General features: G+C 43.4%; 1 protein-coding gene across 1 annotated transcript in view; it reads right to left on the reverse strand.

The window, feature by feature from the left end:
- The window catches only part of smim14 (small integral membrane protein 14), a 54,408-nt gene extending 40,173 nt beyond the window's left edge, over window positions 1–14,235 (reverse strand). The window contains exons 1-2 of the mRNA XM_085968875.1: window positions 13,871–14,235; window positions 7,902–8,004 (exon numbers count right to left, since the gene is read on the reverse strand). Coding sequence (XP_085825001.1) covers window positions 7,902–7,976 — 75 coding nt within the window. The 5' untranslated portion in view covers window positions 7,977–8,004; window positions 13,871–14,235. The remainder of the gene's footprint in view (window positions 1–7,901; window positions 8,005–13,870) is intronic.
- Between the last annotated feature and the right edge of the window lie 8,978 nt (window positions 14,236–23,213).

Raw genomic sequence — 23,213 nt, forward strand, 5'->3', positions numbered from 1 at the left:
CTGCAGCCTCTGCTTTCTGGTCTGGAGAGCTCTCTAACTGAGTGAGTAGAAGGACTCAAGTTAGAAGACAGATTGTCAGTGTTGGACAGCTTCACAGAGCTGTCAAAACGCTGATTTTTCATTTGTCAAAAGCTCTTGACAGATGAAATGTCAATCGCTGACGTCACCAGTGACCAGGTGTCCCTTAATTGGCCTGCTGAGCCCGCAGGGTGGGCTTAACAAGGTCAATTAAGGGAAAATAGCGTGGGTTGGCCACAAGTCGATGGAGGTGGACTACAACCCAAAAAGTGGGAGTCCTGCCTCCAAAAGCTTCCCATTGACAAAAAGCGAGCCCTTCGTGTCTGTTTTCACTGAAGAAGACGCAAAAAACTTCCCAGAAATAGTGGACAAGGGTCTAGCGAGAATGAAGAACTGAAAGAAATTAGTTTTCGTAGCAAAATAGTACTGAAGAAATTAATGGGACTGAAAGCTGATAAATCCAATGGCCCTGATGGCCTACATCCTAGGGTTTTGAAAGAGGTGGCTATAGAGATAGTGGATGCATTGGTTGTCATGTTCCAAAATTCCATAGATTCTAGAACGGTTCCCGCAGATTGGAAGGTAGCAAATATAACCCCACTATTTAAGAAAGGAGGGAGAGAGAAAACGGGGAACTACAGACCAGTTAGCCTGACATCAGTAGTAGGGAAAATGCTAGAATATTATTAAGGACATGGCAACAGGGCACTTATAATTAGGATTGGGCAGAGTCAACACGGACTTATGAAAGGGAAATCGTGTTTGACAAATCTGTTATAGTTGTTTGAGGTTGTAACTAGCAGAATAGATAAGAGGGGGACCAGTGGATGTGGTGTATTTGGATTTTCAGAAGGCATTCGATAAGGTGCCACACAAGAGGTTATTAAACAAAATTAGGGCTCATGGGATTGGGGGTAATATTCTAGCATAGATTGAGGATTGGTTAACAGACAGAAAAGTAGGAATAAACGGGTCATTTTTGGGTTGGCAGGCTGTAATTAGTGGGGTACCGCAAGGGTCAGTACTTGGGCCTCAGCTATTCACAATCTACATCAATGATTTGGATGAGGGAACCAAATGTAATATATCCAAGTTTGCTGATAATACAAAGCTGGGTGGGAATGTAAGTTATGAGGAGGATGCAAGGAGGCTTCAAGGGGATATAGACAGGCTAAGTGAGTGGGCACCAACATGGCAAATGGAATATAATGTGGAGAAATGTGAAGTTATCCACTTTGGTAGGAAAAATAGAAAAGCAGAGTATTTTTTTTAAAATGGTGAGAGATTGGGAAATGTTGGTGTTGAGGGACCTGGGTGTCCTTGTACACAAATCACAAAGTTAACATGCAGGTACAGCAAGCAATTAGGAAAGCAAATGGTATGTTGGCCTTCATTACAAGAGGATTTGAGTATAAGAGTAAAGACGTCTTACTGCAATTATATAGGGCCCTGGTGAGACCACACCTGGAGTATTGTGTATGGTTTTGGTCTCCTTACCCAAGGAAGGATATACTTGCCATAGAGGGAATGCAACAAAGGTTTACCAGACTGGTTCCTGGGATGGGGTGGGATTGTCCTATGAGGAGAGATTGAGTAGACTAGGCCTATATTCTCTAGAGTTTAGAAGAATGAAAGGTGATCTCATTGAAACGTACAAAATTCTTACAGGGCTTGACAGGGTAGATGCAGGGAGGATGTTTCCCCTGGCTGGGGAGTCTAGAATCAGGGGTCAGAGTCTCAGAATAAGGGGTCGGCCATTTAGGACTGAGATGAGGAGAAATTTCTTCACTCAGAGGGTGGTGAATCTTTGGAATTCTCTACCCCAGAGGACTGAGATGATTTGGCCTCCAACAACCTCAACCATCTTCCTCTGTGCTATGTATGACTCCAGCCAGTGGAGAGTTTTCCAACCCCCACCCTCAGATTCCCATTGACTTCAATTTTACTAGGGCTTCTTGATGCCACACTCGGTCAAATGCTGCCGTGATGTCAAGGGCAGTCACTCTCACCTCACCTCTGAAATTCAGCTCAACTGTCCATGTGTAGACCAAGGCTGTAAGGAGATCTGGAGCCGAGTGGCCCTGGCGGAACCCAAACTGAGTATCAGTAAGCATGTTATTGATGCTTAATGCCGCTTGATAGCACTGTCAAAGAAACCTTCCATCACTTTGCTGATGGGGCGGTAATTGGCCTGATTGGATTTGACCCGCTTTCTGTGGACAGGACATACCTCGGCAAGTTTTCACTTTGTTGGGTCAGTGACAGTGTTGTAGCTGTGCTTGAACAGCTTGGCTAGATTTTAGATTTTCTATGCCAAGCTGATGACAAAAGGAGAAAGTAAATACTAATTTACAAGTTTCAGTTCCTCATTTGCCTAGGCTATATCCTGTTAGCTAAATTCTTTCCTCACACAGGTATGATAATTTTATTATTAACGCCCTCTGCTTGGCTTCTTCCTTCTCTTTCTACTCAAGGCTGTACAGAAGACAACGATCAATATTTTCTCTGCTCCCCACTCACTCCAACCTACCTCCCTCTGAACTTGGAACACTCCGTTCTCTCCAATCCAACCCAAAAAATGTAATTAAACCTGCTGACAAGGGTGGTGCTGTTGTTGTTTGGCAAACCGACCTCTACTGTGCGGAGGCTGAACGCCAACTCTCTGACACCTCCTCCTACCTCCCCCTGGACCATGACCCCACTACCAAACATCAAGCCATTGTTTCCAAGATGGTCACTGACCTCATCTCCTCTGGAGATCTTCCCTTCATGGCGGTCAACCTCATAGTTCCCCACCCCCACACAGCCTGCTTCTACCTCCTTCCCAAGATCCAAAAACAGGGCTGCCCTGTTAGATCCATCGTTTCAGCCTGTTCTTGCCCCAGGGAACTGATTTCTTCCTATCTCGACTCTTTTTCTCCCCTTGTCCAGTCTCTTCCCACCTACATTCGCAACTCTTCCGATGCCCTCCTGGCCCCAACTGTCTCCTTTTCACTATGGGATGTCCAATCCCTCTACACCTCCATCCCCCAGGACAGCCTGATGGCTCTCCGCTTCTTCCTTGAACAGAGGCCCAACCAGTCCCCATCCACCACCACCCTCCTCCACCTGACTGAACATGTTCTCGCATTGAACAACTTCTCCTTTGATTCCACTCACTTTCTCCAAATTAAAGGTGTTGCTATGGGAACTCACGTGGGTCCTAGCTATGCCTGCCTTTTCGTGGGATATGTGGAACATTCTTTGTTCCAGTCCAACTCAGGTCCCTCCCTCTCCTCTTTTTCCAGTACACTGGTGACTGTATTGGTGCAGTTTCCTGTTCTCGATCTGAATTAGAAAATTTCATTCACTTGGCTTCCAATTTCCACCCTTCCCTCACCTTCACTTGGTCCATCTCCAACTCTTCCCTTCCTTGACTTCTTTGTCTCCATTTCTGGGGATAGGCTATCGACAAACATCCACTACAAGCCCACTGACTCCCACAGCTACCTGGACTATACTTCCTCCCACCCCACTTCCTGCAAGGACTCTATTCCATTCTCCCAGTTTCTCTGTCTCCGCCGCATCTGCTCTGACGATGCCACCTTCCATACTAGTGCTTCCGATATGTCTTCCTTTTCCCTCAACCGAGGATTCCCCTCTACCGTGGTCGACATGGCCCTCGACCATGTCCGTTCCATTTCTCGCACTTATGCTCTCACCCCTTCCCCTCCCTCCCAGAACCATGACAGGGTTCCCCTTGTCTTCACCTTTCACCCCACCAACCTCCACATTCAGTGGATCAACCTCTGCCATTTCTGCCACCTCCAGCGTGATCCCACCACCAAACACATCTTCCTCTCCCTTTCAGCATTCCAAAGGGACTACTCCCTCCGCAACACCCTGGTCCACACCTCAATCACCCCCAACATCCCCTCCCCACGGTACCTTCCCGTGCAAGCGCAGGAGATGCAACATCTGCCTTTTTACCTCCTCCCTTCCCACTGTCCAGGGCCCCAAACACTCCTTTCAGATGAAACAGCGATTTACTTGTACTTCTTGCAATTTAGTATACTGTATTCGCTGCTCACAATGTGGTCTCCTTTACATTGGAGAGACCAAACACAGATTGGGTGACCGCTTTGCAGAACACCTCCGTTCAGTCCATAACGGTGACCCCAAGCTTCCAGTCGCTTGTCACTTTAATTCTCCGCTCCACTCCCATCTCTCTGCCCTCAGCCTCTTGCACTGTTCCAATGAAGCTCAACGTAAGCTCGAGGAACAGCACCTCATCTTTCTAATGGGCACTTTACAGCCTTCTGGACTCAACATTGATCAACAATTTCAGACCATAACTTCTGCCCCTATTTTTTCCTCAGACGGCAGCTGTTGATGATTCTGCCATCCCCATTTACAACATTTAACCACTCCTGCCTTCCACCCTATCACAGACCGTCCCTTGTGTTCGTTCCTCGCCTCACCCCTTTTCCGGCCTCTGCACCTGCTTAAAATCTGTTACATCTCTAACTAACTTTTTCTAGTTCTGACGAAGGGTCACAGACCTGAAATGTTTACTCGGTTTCTCTCTCCATGGATGCTGCCTGACCTGCTGAGTGTTTCCAGCTATTTCTGTTGTTATTTAGTTACATAACATTTGCATTTTTTCCTAGCACAAATTTGTTTATGCAGATCTTTTTTGCAACAAATGAAAAAACCCTCATGTTCATGTGGTTGAAAAGCAAATAATTAAAACCATTTATTTTTACTGCAGATTACGTGTTATTAAACATTCAACACCAAGTAACACGTCATCCTGAGAGGCATGTTTAGACAGCAGTGCTGCAAATATATAGGCTGGCTATCCAATCACCCAATAGGCTGACTGTATACTTAGATACAAAATTTCCAGACAGCAGACTACTGAAATTGGAAGCAGTGGGGATTCAAGGTAAAATCTGGATGTGTTTAAGGAATTGGTTAAAGGAAATAAAGCAGTGTGCTCGTTAGGAAAGTGATATCAAGGAATAGATGAGAAAAGTACTCCTGGAGTGGCTCAGGGATTATCAGCAGAGCCCATACTATTAGAAATGTAATGAGGAATTTTAACTCACTCCGTCTAGTGGAAAACAGGCAGAACAGGAGGAGAGTCAGACAGGAGCCTCATGAATAAATGTGAATCAGGATCCTATAATCTCATTAGTTTCTCAGTCCAATTTTAAGTTCCTTCTGAGCAGATATTCAGTCAGTAAAGCTTGGCGGACACCCACCAGGGGCCCGGTCAGGTTAAGTTTAAAACTTAATTTTGTTTTAAATGCTCCTCCAGGCCCCACAAAGAACCTTTGGATCTCTGCCACCGTGGGCTCCCACCGCCCCCTTGGAACCGCAAAACCCTCCTGAACCGCCCCCCTCCCCACCAAAAACATTAAATTGATTCAAGATATATTTAGAATGATGCAATAGGAGAAATGCAAGTTTTTCTTTTACTTTGAATGGATGACCTAAGATGGTTTGAATGGCTTCCCACATCTATCTTGTGATCGCTCAGTTTTACAGGTAGGTTAAACCTCCCAAATTAAAAAAAGTTATTTAATGATTCTTTTCCCTTTCTCTCACCCCCACCGCCACTCCCACTTTTCCATGTAGTTCCCCATTTTGTCAGCCCCTTGGCTGCCTATCTCTGCAGCATTACTTAATTGGGACATCTCAGGTAAAACAGATCTCCATAGCTGTCAATAATGCTCCAGTAATAGCTGCCTGTCGCTGCTTTGTTTGAAAGAGAACAAAAGGTTGTTATTTTGAGCATTCACCTTCCTTCTTCCTCCCAAAAATAGGGAAGGGTCACTTGTATAAAGGTATGGAATCCCACAGATGGGCTGAGATTTTAAAAGCTTTTCACAGGTGTAGGATGCAAATTATTCAGGGCGCCCAAGGACTCGAGTCTACAACAGTACAATTATACCACCATTGTTCTCGGTCTACTGGCGCACTAGATTAGTTACTGGTCTGTGCTGAGTTCAATCTGAACTGGGGTAGAAACTCTGTGCTCTCTAGGCTCAGTATCCCTGGGCTAGGGAAAGGAATGAAACAAACAGAATTGGCCATTGCCACCCACTGTCCAGTCTCACACATGGAGAATGACCCTCGAGATACCAGAGGGCTGCTGGATTTCATGGAATTATACCTCAGCAACAGTCAGTACTCTTGGAAAGGAGATAAATTATGCTCGCTACTGTCCAACCCTCAGAAACCTCTACTGAATATAGTGAATTTATACAAAAAGTCAGTTAAAACATCACTAATTACAGAACTACATTCCTTTAAGACTTATAAACTGAAGTTGTTTGGTCTAGGTATTCTATTTTAAGAGCACAGGACACATATTATTGTTTGCATACTATCTGCCTCTTCCTCTGTTATCCTTTGAGGTCGGATTTCTAACTTGAGGCAACTTTCCATCCTCTTCCTTGGTAAAGCTAGATATAAAGTAAGGATGGGATGCTCACATTATGAGCAATTTATTGAAGAGTTTAGTGTTAAATTGTTCCGATAGCTAGTATGAAAAATATTGCAGCTTTATAAATTAAAATTCAACTATCTATAGAAATCAGGGTTCAATATTCCTACTCCAGAAACACAATCTGTAGAACCCTTGCAAGTAAATATACATCCTCTGGATGCACATTAAACACAAAAATTCAAAAAGCAACAGGTGGCTGATAGCAACTCTGTTTTGTTAGAAGTCCTTGGTTTAATCATCAGAAAGGAAATTAAATTCAGACAGAACCCTTTATAAAATAAAGAGTCTTACTATCAGGAGTGTCCAAAAGACATTGCTACAACACAAATTAAAAGTTAACAAACATGTTTTATAACAGATTAGATTTTACTAATCCCAGAGTCTACATCTGTGTATTTTTATATATTTTTTTAAATTTATGCAAATAGGTAATGTTGCCTCTGGGGAGATACTTCAAAAGGAATCTTAACCAGAAACCTGTAGTCCAAATCTCACCCTCTACTGGAATTTGAATATCTCTGCACTCTGCGGGCAAGCTTTCTTCAGAAAAAGGAAAACTAGCAGGACTATTGATACCTTACAGCAGCGCACGCCAAGTTGGTCATGGACAGCAATATTTATAACAGCCATTGGAAGGTTTGAGGTTTGGACCTTCTCAACCAGCTAGCTTAAATGATAAGTGTGGTACTTGGCATCAATAGTGAAAGGGAAAGGAAAGCTAAAACAAAACAAAAATTAACAGGTGCCACACGTTACGTGATAATAAAACCTACACAACTATTTTAACAATCTATTATCACACAAGGTTTGTCTAGAGCATCTTTATATAGATATACAATATCCACTTTTAATATTTTAAATTCATACATTAGTGTCAACTTGGCTTAGTGGTAGCACTTACACCTCCAAGTTAGAAGGTTGTGGGTTCAAGCCTGACTCCAGGAATTAAGCACAGTCTAGGCAGACAGTCCTTGGTACCCTCTTTCATATGAGGCGTTAAACCGAGACCGGTCTGCCTGCTCAGTTGGATATAGGTAAATAAAAAAGATTCCAAGGTACGATCTGAAGAGGAGCAAGGAATTCTCCCAAATCTTGGCCAATATTCATCTCTCAACCAACACTACCAAAAAAATTGTTGGTCATTTATTTTATTCTCTGTTTGTGGGACCTTTCTCTCTGAAAATTGGCTGCCGCATTTACCCACCTAACAACCGCGGTTACATTTCACAAGTACTAAATGGTGAGAAGATGCTATATAAAGGCATTTTTTCCTTCTTTAAAGCTAGAGAAAAATTGTATTAAACTCTGATTTTAAGACTTCCTGCCATCCCCTTAAATTATGGAAGCTCGTTTACATAAAGGTTAATTATAGAATTCAATTTCTTACCAAGTTTATCAACCTTCTCATAGCATGCGCGTGTGAACAGATGCATTCACAAGGGTCAAAACCTCCTTCCGCCATGGCAGGACAAGGTTCCTCCAGCCAGTCTCTAGTAATTAAGGCAATGGAAACAATTACAATAGCATAAACAGGATCACAACTTGAGACCCGAATTCAACCAGTCATCTACAATTTTAAAACATTTTAATGTGTAGACTATTAATCAGCAAATCTTTCAAAGTATGTAAAATAAAAAATACATATGGAAATGTAGGATACAATTAGACCTTATAGGTAACCTGTTAACTCACAAGTGAAGCAAACTACATATTCTACTTATAGTTTATATCCATCACTTCCATTAGTTAGACGTGATGGAAGTTAGATGTAAATGTCAATCTGAAACTATGTTATTCCACGGATTGCAGTGATTAGAGATGCAACAGTGCTGTCATCTTCATAAAATGCAAAAAATATTTAATGAAGATACAATTAGCAAATGGAGATTACTTTTTTTTAATAAATGTTCACTGCAGTATTTCCTTGCTGTGTAATTATACTGTTGATATACTGCAAATAGTTTATTCATACACGTTTGGTGCTGACAACATATTGCACAAGTTTTAAAAAATATAAAAAAGGTGCTGTAGACTGATTTCAAGGAAGTAATCTAATCACCGGGTTCAGATGACCATTGGAATCAATGGAGCTTTATTTTGGCTACTTAAGCCATCTCAACCAGATCACCAGGCTACCCATATGTATTCAAGTGTAAAGATAGATTAGCGGTAATATGGTTTTACATTTAAGTGTCAGTTACTGTTGGAACACAAAATATTTCTATAGTGTGTAGCTTGGTATATTAAATTCACAAATTAATTATCCAATTAGTCAAGGGATCAGGCATTTTTCTAGTAAAGCTATTACAGCATACTCTCATCTGCAGGTTTCACCATTTCTCTATACTGTTACAGTCTGAAGGACTTTTGTACCAGAATTGGACAGGATGAATTCTACTTTGTATAGTCTGAAGTCACAAAACATTGGCAAAGTGTCCATTAACTTAACTTTAAAAAGAAATTACACAATGCCTTACATATAAAACACACAGATCTGCAGGCATCCCAGATTACATTTCAGCAACACTACTCACCTCGAGACGTTTTTCCCTGCACCAACAAATTGCCACTGCCAATGACACCAATGCCACAGGCCAGCACTATTTGCGCCTGCAGGTGGGCTGAACTATCAACTTGCCCATAAGTGGCCACAGTTGAGGCTATCTTTTAAATTGCTAACTCGCTCTTTCGCCACTAACATCGAGAAGGTCCATGGCCAAAAAATGTGAATCACAATTTTGAATTTTCAACAACTGTCTGTACTCAGATATTTCCCCATTTTTCTGAATAGTTCCCGCAACTTGAATAGGATAAATTCCAGAGCTGAAATACATTATGGAATCACTTCAAGTAGAAACAGTTCTGCAATTTAAATATGGTAAAAGGAGTCCCAAACCTCCAGCATGTTGGTATATCACTTCTGATCAGTTGTGTGGTGGCTTGGGTAGAAAGATGTCAAGAGAAAATTGTCAACTTGGTTACCACAGGCACTCTGGTTATAGAGCAGTATTGGCAGAACCCCTACAAGCTCACCTACTTACTAGGTTATTACTGAAATTAAAGAAGATTTTTAAAATAAAGTTCTTTATATAAAAGTTGAATCATGTCATAAAACTCCCTTTATTTATTATTATTTAAACACTTCTGGTTTTTACTTAGGAACTTCAATCTCAAGTAGAATTATATAGTTTGCTCTGTAGCACTGTTCGCAAATTCATCCAATTTGGTGCAACAAACCCAAAATGTCAACAACATTAAGATTACTTGGATACGCCTCCAGTTCTGATGAAAGGTCATCAACCTGGAATGTTAACTCTTTCTCTCTCTCCACAGATGCTGCCTGACCTGCTGAATGTTTCCAGCATTTTCTGTTTTATTTCAGATTTCCAGCATTGGCAGTATTTTGTTTTTGTTAAGATTACTCATTGGTTGACAAGGAAAATTCATAGCAGCTTATTTTATAGGAATTTTAGACATGAATTTTTTCTGTTTGACCTGGAGAATGTAACAAGTATATTTATTAAACTGTGTTTTGTGAATGGCTGAAAACAAATCTATAAATTATTACACAGTAAAAAGACAGGGAAATGGCGAGTCCTATGGTGTCCAACGTTTGCAAAAGATTGGAAAGGCTTTCAAGTACACAGGTCATTACTTTGCCTATGCAAATTAAATGTAGTTTAGTATTGGAACTGACTTTTGCATATCAACCAAGTTTCATAAAAGATCACGGGGGGGGGGGGGGGGGGGTGAAATTGATCTATGCCAGTAGCGCGAAAGAACCTCATGTAAAATGGGCTGCCAATTCTCTATGAGCCCATTTCACGCTACTAGTGTAGACCAATTTAACCCGCATGAATTTCAATTTCAGCTAACTCAAAATCAAAGATATTGAAGCCATCGTTTGGCCCCCCATCATAAATTCTACTCCCTTGTCACTGACTCCAGTCCTTTCCCAACCATTCGCTCGGGTTGAACTAGACTGTGTTACGTCTTGGTATCTTGTTTGGCCAAGCCGCAGTAAAAACCCATTGATTACTTCAATCCCCACATACCGTTCAGCACCAAGAGCATCCAATTTTATTTCTGGGATGTTGCCCGCCTCTGCCATATCACTGCACCTCTTCCACTGAAACCCATGTCCGTGTTTTTGTTAACTCTAGACTCAATTACTCCAATGTCTTCCTTGCTGGGATCCCATCCTCCACAAACTCCAACTTATCCAAAATGTAGCTGCCCATATCCTGTCCCGCTTGCCCATGACAATCACCCATGTCAACTTATTTTTTTTATTCACAGGACGTGGGCATCACTGGCAAGGCCAGCATTTATTGCTTGTTCCTAATGACCCTCGAGAAGGTGGTGGTGAGCTGCCTTCTTGAACCACTGCAGTCCATGTGGTGAAGGTACCCCCACAGTGCTGTTAGGTTGGGAGTTCCAGGATTTTGACCCAGCAACGATAAAGGAACAGCGATATATTTCCAAGTCAGGACAGTGTGTGACTTGGAGGTGGTGGTGTTCCTATGCGCCTACTGCCTATGTCCTTCTAGGTGGTAGAGGTCGTGGGTTTGGGAAGTGCTGTCAAAGAAGCCTTGGTGAGTTGCTGCAGTGCACCTTGTAGATAGTACACACTGCAGCCACGGTGCGCTGGTGGTGGAGGGAGTGAATGTTTAAGGTGGTGGATGGGGTGCCAATCAAGCGGGCTGCTTTGTCCTGGATGGTGTCGAGCTTCTTGTGTTGTTGGAGCTACACTCATCCAGGCACAGAGAGTATTACATCACTCTCCTGACTTGTGCCTTGTAGGTGGTGGAAAAGCTTTGGGGAGTCAGGAGGTGAGTCACTTGCCACAAAATACCCAGCCTCTGTCCTGCTCTTGTAGCCACAGTATTTATGTGGCTGGTCCAGTTAAATTTCTGGTCAATAGTGACCCCCAGGATGTTGATGGTGGGGGAATTCAACAACAAGAATGCCACTGAATGTCAAGAGGTGGTGGTTAGACTCTCTGTTGTTGGACATGGTCATGGTCTGACACTTGTGGCGCGAATGATAATTGCCACTCATCAGCCCAAGTCTGAATGTTATTCAAGTCTTGCTGCATGCGGGCACAGACTGCTTCATTATCTGAGAAATTGTGAATGGAACTGAACACTGTGCAATCATCATTGAACATCCCCATTTCTGACCTTATGATGGAGGGAAGGTCATTGATGAAGCAGCTGAAGATGGCTGGGCCTAGGACACTGTCCTGAGGCACTTTTGCAGCAATGTCCTGGGGCTGAGAAGATTGGCCTCCGACAACCACAACCATCTTTATATTGGCTCCCTGTCCCCAAATGGATTAAATTTAAACTCCTCATCCTCAATTTCAAGCCCCTGCATGGCCTAACCCCATTCTATCTCTACAACCTCCTCCAGCCTTTGATCCTTTGATGCTGGCCTTGTCTGTGTCCTCCCTCCTTGCGCTTCACCATTGGTGGCAGAGCCTTTAGTCATCTCAATTCCACTCTCTGGGATTCCTTCCCTGAACACCTTGGCTTCGCCATGTCTCTCTATTCCATAAAAACTTCTCAAAACCCATTATTTTGGACCAAGCTTTTGGTCACCGATCCTAGATTCGTTTTCCTTAGCTATTTCCATTTGTGAAGCATTTTGGGGTGTTTAAGTTAAACCCAGGCCCCATCTGCCCTCTCAGTAGTGCATAAAAGATCCTATGGTGCTATTCAAAGAGCAGTATCCTGGCCAACATTTATCCCTCAAGCAATATCACAAACAGATTATCTGGTTATTTATCTAATTTTATATTTGTGGGAACTTGCTGAGTACAAGTTACCAGCGTGTTTCTTTACATTACAACAATAACTACACTTAAAAAGTAATGTTAGCTCTGAATACTTTGGGATGCATGGTGGTCATGAAAGGCAAGTTCATTTGTTCTTTTCTTGAAAAGGTCCTACATAAATGCAAGTTTTTCACAGAATCACAGAAACCCCACAGTGCAGATAGAGGCCATTTCGGCCCATCGAGCCTGCACCGACACATATCCCACCCAATCCCCGTAACCCCTACACCTAACACATATCCCCATTTAATCCCCCTAACACTAAGGGTCAATTTATCATAGCCAATCAACCTAACCCGCACATCTTTGGACTGTGGGAGGAAACCGGAGCACCCGGAGGAAACCCACGCAAACACGGTTGTCTCAACATTAGACTTGTTTTGTATTTAAAAATTTAAATAAGTTAAGAGAAACACATCTGCTTAGTGCACTGAAGCGTTTCAAAACAGCTGCACAATATGTAAATATTTGGTCATCTATTTATAAATCAACTTCTCCATCGGAAGTATAATTTAGATAGAAATGAATGACTTTCACCAGAGCTATTTCAAATTTACTTTCGAAATATACTTATGATTTTACTATGTCCTTCAACTATGTTAACTGTAATGCTGCAAACGCTACCATTATTTTAAAACAATTCCACATATTACCAATCAGAATATGCTCAAACTCACTCATAAGTAGCAATACAGCAGAAATGAGTTGCTTTCAGACATTAAAGACGTTCAGAGCTAAATAAACAATTGACTTCCATCCAATTTGCATCTGAATAGTTACTTCAGAGAAGGGAAAGAAGCAAAACAAACCAAATGCAGAAAAGTTAAGATTACAAATTGTCTCTAAACATGGCACTAATGTATTACACTCTCCCACTAAGCTGGCTTGGAGTTTTTTAATTTGTGGAATGATTGGTGCAGATGCAGAATTAATGGTTCGTACTTAAAATTATGCAAAATCTTGAAATAACGTGGTAAGTTAGACGTCTCACATACCGAATTAGAATGTGTTAAATGGGACACATAGGAAACCTCCCCAAAACGGTAAGAAAAACATTGTGCATTGATAGTCTCCACCAATTTATAATACAACACAGCCTCAATGTATACATCGTCGCATGACCGGTTTTTAAATCAAGGAAACTGCGAACTGAGAAACCTACAAGACGAGTTTTTAAAAACTTCTTTCACCCACTCTCAACAGTGTCAAGTGTGGAGAAAGTAAGAAAAAAACTTGAGACATGAAACGAAAACAATTGGTTATAAATAAATAAAGCGAGACATCAACTTCAATTTCTCATCATGAGTTGTCCAATCACATCCCGGAAACAGGAGAACGATAACACCCGCACCAAGCGAACGGGAATTTGTTTTTAAAGCTCTGACAGAGATGCATTCTTAACCCCCGAGTTGAGCTGTTTCCAACGGTGGCACTGGAAGTCACACAGTCCCTGTAAAAGACATGAAACCCCAGCGTTACACCGCCTCACAGACGGTGCCGGGTTCGTATTCCCTTACCGGGCTGGCGTCCTCAGAATCTCCGCTTCAACCTGTCCTTCCCGCTGGGCTTCTTCTCCACTCTGCTGACACAATGATTACCAACAAACGCGGCGTCACCAGAAGGAGGAGGAGGAGGAGCAGGACCCGGATCTACGGCACCCGCCCTCCGCGCATGCGCCCACGCGCCATCCCTGCCGACAGTGTGAGGGGCGCGCGCGCATACTCTCTGTGAGGTGGGGGTCTCCAGCTCCGGGAGAGCAGGGTCGATCAGAACTACTATTTGGTACTGCAGTCTAAGGAACTTGAATTTAATGCATAGCAAAACAATTTTTTTAAACATCTGAAGCGAGGTTACTTGAATAAATGTGCAGAGGTCTCGTGACAACCGCATGCCAAAGACGCCTGCAGGGGGCGCAGAGCTGGGAGCTCCGCGCGCCAGGAACTGACACGCGTCTCTTTTCGGTTGGTCCGTGCGTCGAGGTGCCCTCAAGGCATGTCGGGAGCGGTGACGTGTGGTTGCGCGAGGTTTAATAACGAGTTCGGGAAGTTGAAGCTGAAAAGGGTGCGCGCGCGGGAGGGGGGCGGAATGCTGGTCGGAAGTTTATTGAACAGCCAGTGGTTTGTGTGTTTTTATAGCAGTGGGGGAGGGGTAACGCGTTCCTGTGGCTCGAGCTGCTGCCGCTGCTTTTCAGCACGTTCTGTTAGTCATTGCGTTGTTTATCGGCCCTACTTATCGCTTTATCGCAGACTTCTGCGGTTGGTTAGATTTTTCAGTGTGTTGAGGAATTTTGCCCCGTGAGATGGGCGGAGCTGTGGAAGAAGCAATTTAATTTGGCTTGTAGTGAAGTAGCACATGCATTTTGTGAGAATAAAGCCGGAATGAGAGTGTACACTCAGTGGAAAGACTGAAGGGTGTTGGAAAAACAGCGAGACCTACAGGTTCAAATACACAACGCCCTTCCTGTAAGTGTAACTGCAGGTGAATCAAGCCATAAAAAGACCAACATAAGAGTAAACTATATATTTGCTTGGCAGTGAGTTCAAGGGAGAAGAAAATACTCGGAATACCTTCATTACAAAGTATTTCCTTGCGTGTGTTTATTTATAAACCAGAAAAATATCATCTTCTGCAGACTAAATAACCATTCATAAGACAAGTAGAAAGTATTTTTTAAACTACAAAGCCTGTATGGAGAAAAGCAAGGGAATGTTCTAGCAAGAAGATGAGGATTAAAAAAATAAGATGGATGACCTCACTTCCCCACATTGAGCTCCATCTGTCACAGTTTTGCCCACTGAGTTAGTCAGTTGATGTCCCTTTGTAGCTTCCTGCTCCTATCCACTTACTGTGCCTCCTAACTTAATGTCATCTTCAAATGTGGATGTACCACTCTATTCCTTCATCTGAGTCATTGATATATATATGGTGAAAAGCTGATGCCCCAGTTTTCCTTGGGAACACCATTTGCCATATCCTGAAAATCAGGCACTTTATCTCTACTACAAAAGCAAAATACTGCAGATGCTGGAAATCTGAAATAAAAACAGAAAATGCTGGAAATACTCAGCAGGTCAGGCAGCATCTGTGGAGAGAGAAACAGAGTTAATGTTTCAGGTCGATGACCCTCGACCTGAAACATTAACTTTTGTTTCTCTCCACAGATGCTGCCTGACCTGAGTATTTCCAGCATTTTCTGTTTTTACTTTACCTCTACTCTGTCTCCTCCTTCCCAACCTATGTCACAAGGTTACCTCTAATTCCATGTGTGAATTTTTGCCAATAATCTTTTGTATAAAACTTTTATCAAATGTCTTCTTGCAAGTAATTATTTATGGTCACAGTTTTCTGCTTCAAATAAAACTTAAGATGACGAATAATTAAGACAACTAGTGATTCAACAAATGACACCAAGGAATGGTGGGATGTAGGTTTGTGCCCATAGTTCCTCAAGCAAAAAATTCTCAACCTTCACTGGGCTATCAGGGAGAGGGTACGGGTTAAGCAGAAGATGGGCACTTGGAAAACTGGAGATACAGACATTAGAATGGCACTACCAGAGACCTGGGAGTGCGGTGCCCATTTTGCTTTCAGTTGGTATAGGTTATGTGCATGGACCTAAAGAGAAAGCAAAGCAAAACTTAAAATGCACAAATAATGTGGATTTCTTTTGTCTTAAGCAAAGGTAAATAACTGCTTTCTTTTCATTGGTGCTTCCTGAACACCTGTAGAAATTTCATTGTGGGGCTTCATTTCATTGTGAGCACAGTGAAGAATTGGTTGCAAACTATTCAGGTACGCATAATAAATAAATACTATTTGTAAAATAAATGTAGATAGTTCTTCAAGTAGAGTCTGTTCAAAAAATAATTTTTCAATAAGTGATATTGTAGCTTGTTGCTGATAGAGAGCAGAGATATCCTTTACAGAGAAATATTGTGCAAGAGTGTAAAAATCCTGCAGCTTCCCATTTGTGGTGTAAGTGTTGTCTGTAAAACAGCTCAGGCTGTTTCCAAAGTGATGTTTTCTCTTGGCCATTTTCAATACCAGAATTCTACTTTAGGTATAATCTTTCCAAAGATAATGCAAGTAAATCCCCTCCCCCCCCCCCCCTTACAATAGTTTTATTGTAATGATCTTTAATGCATGTAGAGATACCATATCACTATCACTGCTTTCGTTCTAAATCTTTGCACATGATTTGATCGCAAAGCAATAATCTCTTCACACATTTGCTGTCAGCTGTGGTAGCACTTCTGCCACTGAGTCAGAAGGTTGTGGATGCAATTCCCACTCCAGGGACTTGAGCACAAAATCTAGGCTGACACTCCAGTGCAGTACTGAGGGAGTGCAGAAATGAGATGTTAAATTGAGACCCCATCTGCCCCCTCAGGTGGATGTAAAAGATCCCATGACACTATTTTGAAGAACAGAACAGAAATTCTTCCTGGTGATAATGTCAACATTTATTCCTCAGCCAACATCTCTAAAACATTAGCTGGTGATTATAACATTGCTGTGAACAATTGGTGGTGCAATGTATATGAGAAAAACATGTAAGCTGACTTTATTTTCTCTCATCTCGGGCAACACAGTTTGTTATGTAACAACAACTTGCATTTGTATAGCACCTTTAATATAGTAAAACGTCCTAAGGCTCCTCTTCTTAGGCAGCCTGACCAGGGTCCTATACAAGTTTAACATAACTTCACTATTGAATATTATAACCCTATAAATCCTAGTGCTTTGTTAGTATTTTTAATTGCTTTCCTGACCTGCGATGCTGCTTTTAATGATTTGTATCCCTAGACCCCTTTGCTCTCCTACCCCACTCAGATTCTTATATTCTAAGGTGTAGGTGATGTTTCTATTTTTCCTACCAAAATGCATCATCTCACATTTATCTATGTTAAAGTTCATTTGCCACTTAACTGCCCCGACTGCAAATTTTCTGGACGTAACCTTAAAATTAGAGCTAGACTGTTCAGGGGTGATGTCAGGAAGCAATTCTTCACACAATTGTGGGGATGAGTTTTTGATGTTCAGCACGAGCAGCGTGAACGGAAGCCAGGAACGTTTCAACATAGATGGTTAGCAACTATGATAATATCAAATAGAAAATATTATATAAAAGTAAGGACAGAATGCATGACTTTATAATGGGAACTGAATTACATCTGTACGCCCTGGACCTGCTATCGGCATGCCCTCTAACCCCACTTCACCTCATCACTCCCCTTATGCAATATATATTCCATCTACCTATGTTAATAATGTAACACTGCTAATGGTAGTACTTTTAAGGGTCAAAATTCCAGGGAATTTTCTGCTTTTTGCCCAAGAAAGTTGACACCTACAGTAGGATAAAATGTGGAGTCTGTTATAAAGGAAGGTATTGAAGCACATTTAATGAGAATAAAGAAAATGACAATATGGATCATAGGTCATGCCTAATAAATTTATTGGAGTATTTTGAAACTTCATGAGAATTGGTATATAATATGATTGTTTTATAAAGTCAAGATATATAATCATTCAGTAAATTCCCTTATAAGAGATTTGTGGCTGAACTGAAAACTCCAAGATAAATTTGTAAATTGGATGGTTAATAAACTTAGGATAGTGATCAATACTAGTACTGTAGCTTTACGTGGACAATTGAAGCTATTGAAGTACACACACGTTGATCTTGAGAGCCCTACTGTTCACAAAATTTATTGGATAATCGTTGTTTCCCAGTAACATTGCTCAGAGGCAAACATAAAATAAATTGTGCCTCTGTCTTCCTGTAATTCTATCTCTGCTGACATTTCACTCTCTAATTCTTTCTGTCTCTCTGTAAGTCTTTCTGTTTGTTTTCTGCTCTTGTCACATGCCTCTTTAACTGTTGATGTATGCCTCTTGCACACTTTCTCTTATTACCTCTGCACCTCATCATTTGTCTCAGACTCTTTTTCTCACTCTTCCTTTATCCTTCTTTCTATTTGTTCTTTATTCTGTTTATCAAATTCAAATTCAAATGCTTTATTGGCATGAAAGTTTACAGAGAACCATATTGCCAAAGCTTACATAGCAAAAAGGTACATTTTCAAACATTCTGTAGGTGTCAATTGATTTGACATTTGTTGGGTACATACAATATTACTTTTAAACAATATTAATTTTAAACAGTCTTTGTACTTCATTTGGTACGTTCAATATTAATTTTAAACAGTCTTAATTTTAAACAGTCCTCAGGTTGTGACATGTTGTTACATATTTGGCCCCAAGGTATGGTCTGTCTCCTTCTCCCAGGACTAATCTCAATTTTGACAGGTCATCCAATTCCTTGAAATCTGGGGTTGTTTGGCTTAGCTTGTTGAATAATATGTTTCTTGATGTGTTGAATTTTTCGCATTTTAGGAGGAAATGCATTTCTGTTTCAACCTCGCCGGCCAGACATTGATCGCATATTCTATTCTCTCTAGGCTGCCAGGATTTCTTGTATCTGCCTTTTTCAATTTCCAGTTGGTGGTCGCTTAGTCTGTACCTGGTGAGGGTCTGTCTCTGTTTTGTGTCTCTGATGGTCGTGAGGTAGTCTGCCAGTTTATATTCTCTTTTTAGGGCCCGGTAACATTCTAATCTGCTTTGGCTTTCGGTTATTTTGTTCCAATGTTCCAGGTAGGTTTCTTTGCATTGTTTAATGATTTGGTTCACTCGGATTGGTGTTTGGACGGCTGTGTTGGTCTGGGGCTGGTCAGGGTCCGGCTGAGTACTTAGTTTCAGTAGCAGCTGACTCAGGGGACTCTTTTCTGGGTTTAGCTCTTGGGTCTGAAAGGCTTTGAAATGAAGGGTGTCTGGGGAGCTAGATTTGAGGTGATTTAGGAAGTTTAGTGCTCGTTTTTGGATGTTTATTATCAGTGGGTATCTGCCTAGTTCGGCTCTGCATGCATTTGTTGGCGTTTTTCTTTGGATGCGAAGGATGCTTCGGCAGAATTCTGCATGTAGGGCTTCTATTGTGTGTTTTTCCCATTTAGTGTAGCTTTGGTGATTTAGCGGGCCCCATACTTCACTACCGTACAGTGCGATGGGCAGGATTATGCTGTCAAATATTTTGAGCCAGATTTTGATTGGGATTTGGATGTTGTAGAATTTTCTTTTTATTGCATATAGGGCTCTTCGGGCTTTTTCTTTTAGTGCATTCACTGCTATGTTGAAGCTCCCTGATGCTGTAATAGTTAGACCAAGGTAGGTGTAGCTCATAGTGTGTCCTATAGTGGTATCTCCCATATTCCTTGTACATCTCCGATCCATGTTGCTTAATGATTTATTGGGACTACTTTTCCTCATAGGGTGCAAGTTGTATCGAAAAGGTTAAGAACTGGTGCTGAATCTGCCTGAGTGGTAATGTGTTAATAGCACTTGAATTTCCTTGAAAAGCTCATTTGTGTTACTATGCACAGATTTCGGTACAGACTGGAGCAAGTGTTTATTGGATTAGGCCTGTATTGAAATAGAAGACAATGGGATGTCATATGGACGCATTATGGTGTTTTCTGCGGATATTGCTAGCAGCTGTTTCTAGGTTACAATGGTCTATATTTGGATTATAATGTAATGCACTGTAGCGATTCATGTGCATCGCCACTAAATAATCGAGTTTGACTTCGACGAACTATAAATAAGTTGTTTATTTACAGGAACAGGTTAAATACAACAGGTAAGGTAGCAGGTAAGATGGCTGACTGTAGGAGCACCGTGGTATAGGTCTTTCCCCAGCGGGGACGCCACGAGGACTAACTAGAAGTTTCCGAGCTCAACTGTTAGCAGGTTCCGAGTTCAACTGCTAGCAGGTTCCGAGTTCAACTGTTAGCAGGTTCCGAGCTCAACTGTTAGCAGGTTCCGAGCTCAACTGTTAGCAGGTTCCGAGCTCAACTGTTAGCAGGTTCCGAGTTCAACTGTTAGCAGGTTCCGAGCTCAACTGCTAGCAGGTTCCGAGCTCAATTGCTAGCAGGTTCCGAGCTCAACAGCTAGCAGGTTCCGAGCTCAACAGCTAGCAGGTTCCGAGCTCAACTGCTAGCAGGTTCCGAGCTCAACTGGTAGCAGGTTCCGAGCTCAACTGGTAGCAGGTTCCGAGCTCAACTGCCAGCAGGTTCCGAGCTCAACTGTTAGCAGGTTCCGAGCTCAACTGTTAGCAGGTTCCGAGTTCAACTGCCAGCAGGTTCCGAGCTCAACTGTTAGCAGGTTCCGAGCTCAACTGCCAGCAGGTTCCGAGCTCAACTGTTAGCAGGTTCCGAGCTCAACTGTTAGCAGGTTCCGAGCTCAACTGTTAGCAGGTTCCGAGCTCAACTGTTAGCAGGTTCCGAGCTCAACTGTTAGCAGGTTCCGAGCTCAACTGTTAGCAGGTTCCGAGCTCAACTGTTAGCAGGTTCCGAGCTCAACTGTTAGCAGGTTCCGAGCTCTACTGCTAGAAGGTTCCGAGCTCAACTGCCAGCAGGTTCCGAGCTCAACTGCCAGCAGGTTCTGAGCTCAACTGTTAGCAGGTTCCGAGCTCTACTGTTAGCAGGTTCCGAGCTCAACTGCCAGCAGGTTCCGAGCTCAACTGTTAGCAGGTTCCGAGCTCAACTGTTTGCAGGTTCCGAGCTCAACTGTTAGGTTCCGAGCTCAACTGTTAGCAGGTTCCGAGCTCAACTGCCAGCAGGTTCCGAGCTCAACTGCCAGCAGGTTCCGAGCTCAACTGTTAGCAGGTTCCGAGCTCAACTGTTAGCAGGTTCCGAGCTCTACTGCTAGAAGGTTCCGAGCTCAACTGCCAGCAGGTTCCGAGCTCAACTGCCAGCAGGTTCTGAGCTCAACTGTTAGCAGGTTCCGAGCTCTACTGTTAGCAGGTTCCGAGCTCAACTGCCAGCAGGTTCCGAGCTCAACTGTTAGCAGGTTCCGAGCTCAACTGTTTGCAGGTTCCGAGCTCAACTGTTAGGTTCCGAGCTCAACTGTTAGCAGGTTCCGAGCTCAACTGCCAGCAGGTTCCGAGCTCAACTGCCAGCAGGTTCCGAGCTCAACTGTTAGCAGGTTCTGAGCTCAACTGCCAGCAGGTTCCGAGCTCAACTGCCAGCAGGTTCCGAGCTCAACTGTTAGCAGGTTCCGAGCTCAACTGTTAGGTTCCGAGCTCAACTGTTAGCAGGTTCCGAGCTCTACTGCTAGAAGGTTCCGAGCTCAACTGTTAGCAGGTTCCGAGCTCAACTGTTAGCAGGTTCAGAGCTCAACTGTTAGCAGGTTCCGAGCTCAACTGTTAGCAGGTTCCGAGCTCTACTGCTAGAAGGTTCCGAGCTCAACTGTTAGCAGGTTCCGAGCTCAACTGTTAGCAGGTTCCGAGCTCAACTGTTAGCAGGTTCCGAGCTCAACTGCCAGCAGGTTCCGAGCTCAACTGCCAGCAGGTTCCGAGCTCAACTGTTAGCAGGTTCCAAGCTGTGACGTCATCACGTTCTTCCTGCCGTTGAGGAGTCACGTGATGGACGGCGTGACGTCATCACGCAGAGTACAGGAGAGAAGCCTGAGTATAGTAACAGATACATACAGTAAGGTAAGTTAAAGGGAATTATGTATATCTCAATGTAAGGGACAACCGGTGATACCGCCACATAGGCCCCCCCAGAATTCGCTTTAACGAAAGTCCAAGGATGAGATGATCTGACGTGCTGGTGGTCACGGCGGTCGTGCTGCCTCGACTCGGTAGGCGAGCTCTGAAGATGCTGCTCGTGAGCAGATCCTTACGCGCGTCGTGGCGAATAAAGTGTATCCGTCAGGCGAAGGAACATGGAAACGTGCGAAACAGCAGGCCTTGTCAGAGTGACGGTCAGGTTGGGCGGACGCGGACGATCGCTCTGTTGATGTTGGAACAAGTCCTTGTTCTGACGAACCCTGCCGGAAAGCCAAACGAGCGATCCAGAAGGACTTGACAGGCGAGGTCGATGAACTCGCCGACAGGTGAGCGAAACCTTCAGGAGGCTGGAACACACGGAACGGTGCGTGCCATAGTGCTATGACGTTAACACAACAGAGGGTGAAGAGTTGCTGCGGTGATCGGTGAGGCCAGCAACTTTCACGTGGCTGATCACGGCCGCAGGATGCCCGTTGAACCCGTCCTCGATGAGTGCAGCGTCAGTAGAGGTTTGCGTTTGTTAAAGGGAAAACTGAAGAAAGGGCGGCAACGGTCCGGGTTGTTCTTGCTTTCATGAGGGGTCAACTCTGCCTGGAGGGCGGCAACACTTGTAACTGTTGTAGATTTAGGAGAAAACAGCCGTGAGGGCGGCAACGCTTTTTGTTCGCGCCGAAATGTGTAGTAGGTAACACAACCAACAGGATGACGGGCTGGTGCGTCGGCGGCGGGGAAGGAGTCTTCGTTTTTCACGAGGGATAGGTCCTCGTGGTTCGCGAGGGATGGGTCTTCGTGCGCGAGGAGTGCGTCCTTGTGTTTCGTGGGGGTGAGTCCTCGTGGTATCCCCGCAGGGCGTGCTCCGATTTTGTGGGCCCGAACATGCTGTACCCCGCGCTTGGAGAGATGTATACTTGCTGTTGCTTTGGACGTAGAGGCGGACGATCCGTGTGGCGGTAGGAAAGATGAGTACGGGGACCGTAAGCAAGTGTGTGGTCGGCGCTGCATCGATGTTCTCGTCGAACGGGGCTTCTACCTTTATAAAGCACGAGGGAGACTGTGGCTCCCTGGATTGCGGTAGCGACAGCAAAACGGCTGGTGCTTCCATGGCGTGCTTCTTTTGTGAAAATTGCTCACAAAAAAACAGGGTCCGGTTGAGTTTTGTCCGTGTCAAACGGGATCTGCTCCAGGCTGCGCTTACCTTACAAATACGTTCGCAAAGACGGGGTCGCCTT

This window comes from Somniosus microcephalus, chromosome 2 (assembly GCF_052327205.1).
Source record: "Somniosus microcephalus isolate GS21.2 chromosome 2, FLI_Smic_1.0, whole genome shotgun sequence".
NCBI lineage: Eukaryota > Metazoa > Chordata > Chondrichthyes > Squaliformes > Somniosidae > Somniosus > Somniosus microcephalus.